This window comes from Palaemon carinicauda, chromosome 38, assembly GCF_036898095.1.
Source record: "Palaemon carinicauda isolate YSFRI2023 chromosome 38, ASM3689809v2, whole genome shotgun sequence".
In the NCBI taxonomy this organism is placed as follows: domain Eukaryota; kingdom Metazoa; phylum Arthropoda; class Malacostraca; order Decapoda; family Palaemonidae; genus Palaemon; species Palaemon carinicauda.
This window is the reverse complement of record NC_090762.1, coordinates 67,434,507-67,441,494: the sequence shown is the minus strand read 5'-3', so window position 1 is coordinate 67,441,494 and position 6,988 is coordinate 67,434,507. Positions and strand designations below refer to the sequence as shown.

The 6,988-nt window shown below is 38.2% G+C and overlaps 1 protein-coding gene across 1 annotated transcript; it reads right to left on the bottom strand.

Annotated features, from left to right (window-relative positions):
* Positions 1–3,863: 3,863 nt before the first annotated feature.
* On the bottom strand, positions 3,864–6,005 carry LOC137630228 (protein extra-macrochaetae-like). The gene is made up of 2 exons (XM_068361685.1): positions 5,179–6,005; positions 3,864–4,715 (listed from the first exon to the last, which is right to left on the bottom strand). Exon 1 carries the CDS (start codon positions 5,901–5,903, stop codon positions 5,601–5,603), a length of 303 nt encoding a protein of 100 aa, XP_068217786.1. The 5' UTR covers positions 5,904–6,005; the 3' UTR covers positions 3,864–4,715; positions 5,179–5,600.
* Positions 6,006–6,988: the final 983 nt, after the last annotated feature.

Sequence of the window (6,988 nt, the reverse complement as noted above, 5' to 3'; positions counted from 1 at the left end):
CCTAGGGTCATATGTGGAGGAAACAGCAGAACTCCAAATGGAAGTGAACAGTAGAATTCAAGCTGGATGGAATAATTGGAAAAGAGTGTCGGGAGTGTTGTGTGATCGAAGGATAAACTTAAAGTTAAAGGGAAAGGTACATAAAACTGTAGTGAGACCTGCCATGACATATGGTGCAGAGATCTGGTCCATGAAAAAGATCTTTGAGAAGAAAATGGATGTTGCTGAGATGAGAATGCTACAGAGGTAACAAAGAAAATCCAAGAAAAGAGAGCACTAGTTTGGGCACGTAATGAGGAGAGACCAGGAGTATGTTGGGAGGAGGTTGTTGGAGATGGATGTTCCAGGTAGGAGGGGGAGGGGGACACCAAAGAGAAGGTGGATGGAGTGTGTAACAGCAGATATGGAGAAGGAAGATCTCACAGTAGAGGACATCAGAGACGGCAGAAATTGGAAACAGCTTTCTGGCAATGGCGACCCTGCATAGCGGGAAAAGCTCTAGTCGAAGAAGAAGAAAAATGAATGCTATGAATCGGGGTATTCAACAGTAATTCAGTAACAGTGAGATTCTTAAATTTTCTTCCACATTTGACTTAGATAAATATAAAAGAAAAGAAAACAACCATTAAAGAGCTTGATCATCTAAATGAATTAAACACCCAAGCATACATTAAAAAACCATTAATATAATATGAGAAAATACCAGAGTGCCATTTCTGTAGGATGTTGTGAGGGCTTTAGTAGTATTTAACTAAATGTTTTCTCATTGTAAACATTTCTTTAACTTTCGTTTGCTGTAAAAATTCTTAGCCTAGATTTAAAAAAAAAATGCTGATTTATGTGAATGAAATAAAAATTATCTTTATATCAGTCTTAATAAAATTACACAAATTACTATTACTAGAGTATTTATGATGTATATCACTGGAGCCAAGCATATAGGTAGTAGGTTGGCCAGGTCACCAGCTACCTGTTGAGATACTACCGCTAGAGAGTTTTGGAGTCCTTTGACTGGCCAAACAGTACTATATTGGATCCTTTTCTCTTGTTTACGGTCCATTTTCCCTTTGTCTACACACACACACAGAATAGTCTGGCCTATTCTTTACATATTCTCCTCTGTCCTCATACACCTAACAACACTGAGATTACCAAACGATTCTTCTTCAACGAAGGGATTAACCACTGAACTGTAATTGTTCAGTAGCTACTTTCCTCTTGGTAAGGGTAGAAGGACTCTTTAACTATGGTCAGCAGCTCTTCTAGGAGGACACTCCAAAATCAAACCACTGTTCTCTTGTCTTGGGTAATGCCATAGCCTCTGTACCATAGTCTTTCACTGTCTTGGGCTAGAGTTCTCTTGCTTGAGGGTACACTTGGGCACACTATTCTATCTCATTTCCCTTCCTCTTGTTTTGTGAAAGCTATTATAGTTTATTTAGGAGATATCTATTTCAAAGTTGTTATTGTTCTTGAAATATTTTATTTTTCCTTGTTTCCTTTCCTCACTGGGTTATTTTCCCTGTTGGAGCCCCTGGGTTTGTAGCCTCCTGCTTTTACAACTACTAGGGTTGTGGCTTATCAAGTAGTAATAATGATGGTAATATGTGATAGTTGATGCGAGAATATCGTTTTCTAATAGGTTCAGTAATATAAAGAAAATGGAGTTAAGCGTAGACTGTAGAATATCAGGTAAGAAAACAAAGAATTTTTATGTAATTTTGTAGGTGTAATATAATTTCAATGCACCGATGAAAAAAGTATATTTTATTTGTTTGTATTAACCATGATGCACCACACCTCTCTAACTTCGCCTTTTATCTCCCAAATACATACAAATCCTAAAAAATCAGCTTACTCTTTGTCTTAAGAACTCTGCCAACAAATTTGGGAGGAGGTTATATTTTCGCCCCTGTTTTTATGTTTACCTGTTTTTTTATGAACCACTTCTAGGTCATAATTGTTTTCGTAGAGTAGTGAAAATTTCAGGGATTAATTGTTATGGTGAGACGTGGAAGTGAATCAATTTTGAAAATCCTAGATCTAAGGTCGAGGTCCGAGGTCAAGGTTGAGCAAAAGGTCAACCGAATTAACCCTAACCTTAAGCCCAAGTTCGAACATGGTTGTCACACAGACTACAATAACGCCTAAGGTTAAAATTGATTCTGGGAAAGGCAAGCTGGTTGCGAGAAATAAGCTGCCGTGGCGGAGGTCTGCACTCTCTGTAAGCTTTTCTAGTGTACTCTCAAATTTCTCTATTTAGCAACACTGGAATCCTCATAGGGCTAATTTTTGAAGGAGCACATCACTAACGATAGCAAAATGAACATGTGACGACACATCAAAATGAGAAAAAAATATTTGACTATATTAAAAGATTCTGAGGGACCTTGCTATGTGATAAAATCTGCAGGCTGACATAGGAGAGAGAGAGAGAGAGAGAGAGAGAGAGAGAGAGAGAGAGAGAGAGAGAGAGAGAGAGAGAGAGATATTCACGTAATGTTTATTTTACAACAAATATCTTTGCAGCCATGGCTACTTGAGCAGCGTCTAATATCCAAACTTCCTCCTTGAACTCATGGACCAAAAATGCGTACTATCTGATTTCTCCAGTTCCACACAATAAGTATCAATTATCACACCCATGACCAGTCTCACACAAAAATAATGAACAAACCAAATTTTTACGCGAATCAAGACAAGTGAACATGCCAATTCAAGGCGGATGGACAAAGCATCAGAGAATGAATGAATAGGCCTATACCTGATTCGATGCCAGAATAAACTGAAAAGAATCTCGCAACTGCTTTAAGAAAACTATCCTATTATATAATTTATGATATAATTAGGCTCATTTTCATATTCATCTCTATAAGCCACTTTGAAAACTATCAAAAACATTGAAACCTGGCTAGCAGCATTCGCCCGCCCGGGACCGTGAGTTTATGCTGTTTACTTGGGAGGGCACTGCTGTGGTTGGGCACCACAGTTAGGGATTGGGGGATTACGCTTGCCCAGCTGACGTTCTGGTGAGCATCTATTCTGATGAAAGTGGAACTGAAACCAGACGCCTTGAATCTTTATATGCAATCACGAGCCACATTTTGTAATAAAGGAATACGTGTGTTGAAGCGATTTGCTTTCCCTCCTCAACCTCATGGGTAGTGACCCACAATTAATGATTAACGTTATAGGAAAATTAGAAATTTTAATTACCAACTACCTCAGATTATTTTATTAACTCATTTGAATTACGTTTATATATATATATATATATATATATATATATATATATATATATATATATATATATATGTGTGTGTATATATATATATATATATATATATATATATATATATATATATATATATATATATATATATATATATATATATTGTAAAAGAAGCAAGGGAAGGTAGAGAAGACGATGGCTAGACGAACTAAGAAAGTTCGTGGCATGGAAAGACCATAAACAGGCGGGAGTGGAAGGACATGTCTGAGGCCTTTGTTCTGCAGTGGACTAGTAACAGCTGGTAATGATGATATTATATATATATATATATATATATATATATATATATATATATATATATATATATATATATATATATATATATATCTTTAATAGCCAGTCCTGAAATCATTTATATAATATAAGAATTAATCATCGATGAAAGTTTCTATTTTACTGCTATAGAAAAAGGGCAGATGCATTATTATTAAGAGACTGGGAGATTCACAATAGGTTCTATCTCAAATTAGGAGTGTAACCTCCCAAGACTTATCTGATATTCTATATTCCACAGGATAGAATGAAAGATTTTATTAGAAAAATAAATATTTATTTTTTTCGGATAAGAAAAAAGATCTATTCTACTTTCACATTCCTCTCACGTAAAGTATTTACCAATATGCATCAAATAGAATTTTCAATACACAATTCAAATAAAATTTGTGCCTACATATGTTAATGTTACGTTAATAAGTTATGGAGTAAAATATAAAAATAAACACTTTATAATAACATGGTTCAAATAAGCTGTTGTATTATACAATTTAATTGCAATGCAAAGTGGCAGAATATTAAAATAATAATCTTAACTTTGGTTTCGAAAACACTGGTGTCTATCTATCTTAAGTCCTTTTAATATAAAAGATAACATGACCAGATATAAGTATATTCTACGAATAATAGGAAATGCCTTTTTGCCTATTTAAAAACCAGTATTTTCCAATGTACTTAAGCATAATTCTTGTACTACTGTTACACATAACAAACTTGCAATTCAATCAGATATTCACTTTTGTTTTAAAATCATCAGGTATGTATGAACGTATTGTACTGTTTATATTTGTCTGCATTCAAAGCAAACACACAAATAGAACCGGAAGTGTCCGAGGGATTAAGACGAAATCGCTCGTTATTCAGTACATTCCATAAACTGACTTCCGAAGCTGAAGACCTCACACCTACGTTTAGGTCTACTCAGCTCAAATGATTGGAGTGGTCTTCAAGCGGCTACGATGAAGGGATCGTAAAACACGATGAAGGTCAAATCATAAAGGTGGATAACTTCTTCGTTGAGTTTCAGATGGGAAAGCTGGGCCAGAGATCTTGCGGGGGAGGTCTTGGGGCGATCCCAAATGACACTCTTTTTCTTCCTCAAACATCGATTTTCATAATCAAGTGAAGAAATCAGATTCATTGCCAACACCTGGAAGTGGAGAGAAGACATTGTTACTCAGAATCAGTAAATTAGTACCTATTACTTATCATTTACAATTAGATAAGGTATCGTGATATCAATAGGTATAAGTCGATAAAAACGATAATCTAAATATTTCATGTGCCAAATTGTTTCTTTCTATTGTATTCTTTTCTTATCAATATCACAAACGAAAAGTATGAACTTGTTATGAAATATCTACAGAATAAACATTAGTCTTGTAGAATTTAGTCTTTGATAGAATATTTTAAATTATAGAATTTTTCAAAGGCATTTAAGAATTTTACATAAATGGGCAAGATGTGAATAATTACTGAAAATAATGCATCATACAATGTACAATCAAATTCTAACTTATGGAAGATAATCTACATCATATACGATTTAACAAGACGTATTAGATTAAATATAAACTGATCATCAAAGAGCGCAAATAAGCAAAAGGACCTACGGGTGTGCCGCTGAAATGCCGGGCGTGGGATAGGTAGCTATATCCAGTTTCTTGGGATCTTCGAGAAAAGGCCAGCTGGTTGGTGTGATGTCACTTCCTCTGACTATATAGAGTTCGTTTCCACATCTCCGTCAAGGATTCTTCGCCACATGTTTTGGTTTCTTTCTAAACCGCTGCATTTTACTGTCTCGGGCTACAATTGGTCACCTTTCGAGGTCATCTGTGATCACTACACGCACACCTGGAAGGGCCAGCTGGAATTTGGAGGTTGGGGTGGGTGAAAAGGTCTGATTTCGGCCCTTCTCTTTTTTTTGTTTCTTGCCAAGACTTCCGCCCCAGACGTTATAGGGCCTGAACACCTTATATTAATAATAATAATAATTAAAAAAAAAAAAAACTTTGGTGGCGTTGAAAGGGAGATGTTAAGGTTTACTGCCGTCAGCGTTATCCTCAAAGACGGAGTCATCACCGATCTCGTTGTCCTCCTGGACGTCGAGTGGGAGCGCCAGTTTGTCCTCCAGATCACATATGTAGTCAATGACGGCTTGAATGAGTTCAAGGCGCGAGATGGGACGATCCTTTGGGCACTCAGGCACCAACTGTTGCAGGCGGTCGAGATACATGAGGACCTGTGTCGCTTCGGCCTTGGCCTCATGCTTCGTGATTTTGCCCTCCAACACGCCCATGACAGCTTGAAGGGGAGAGACGCAACGCTGGGCCTTCATTTTCACAAATACTCGACGGGAGAGAGAGTGATATATTGCGAGAAACAACGCGAACAGCCTACTACACTCGTCAACTTCTAGCCAGTGAATACGGTTTGGCGAGGGATACCCACGTATATATGGACGGCCAGACTAACACGCTCCGCCCATTCGAGGCGGCAGGTGGGCGGGGTGGGTGGCAGCTGGGGCAACCTTCTCACGTAACACGAACGCACTAACGTACGCATTCATACAAACGTACAAACAAGCTCTCGTCAATGGAAGAAAAACAATTTCTTCATTCATTCATGCTTTGCTTGTTGAAGTTATTCTCGTGTTTACACTTTAAGCGCCAACAAGTAACGGTGGCGAGATGCGATTCTTCTTCTTTCTGAACTTTGGTGGATCTGCAAACCATTCCATTCCAATGATAGCACATATTTAAAGTCCATCTGTGTCTTTTGCTGTCACCAGGTGTTCGTGAGCTTTCAACACCAACTGCTCGGACTAACCTATCGCCTTTCCAGCTGCGTCTCTCGGGTCCTGTAAGTTTTGACATTAATCTAGAGAACTGTTTTGGTTCCACGCTGGAATCAAGCTGTTGATAAGCAACTCAAGGCAAAAGTTTAAGGTCTCACGATTTGCAGTGTGGGATGGCGGAGGGGAGGGGGGAAGGGGTTGATGAATAGAGGGGAAGAAAGTTCACATGGACACCTCCCTTCACCCCTACCCAGATCCCACTCCATGCCTTCCACCCTATTTGGCCTCTTACAACGAAATCACCCACCCTCCATTTGCTCTCTCCCAGTCAATCGGCCAACAGATGTTTTAGTCCCCAGCGGGCCACCCTGAATGCACACACCACAGCAGCTCCGCCATACACGTTTCTGACCTATGCTTTACTTCCTCTGCACCTTGATGACATTACATATTGCTAATGCAGGGTTTGGAACAGTTCTCTTAAAGCGGCTTGGTCAAATCGCCCATTGAAAAGCGAAATGTCTGCCCTTGCTGATGGTATATGCACCCAAACCTTTATTATCTATTTATGCGAGAGTGTAAGTTCATAACTATTCACACACACACACACACACACACACACACAC

Coding starts and splice junctions, on each gene's coding strand:
- LOC137630228 (XM_068361685.1), bottom strand. CDS start 5,903: ATGAAGGCCCAGCGTTGCGTCTCTCCCCTTCAAGCTGTCATGGGCGTG.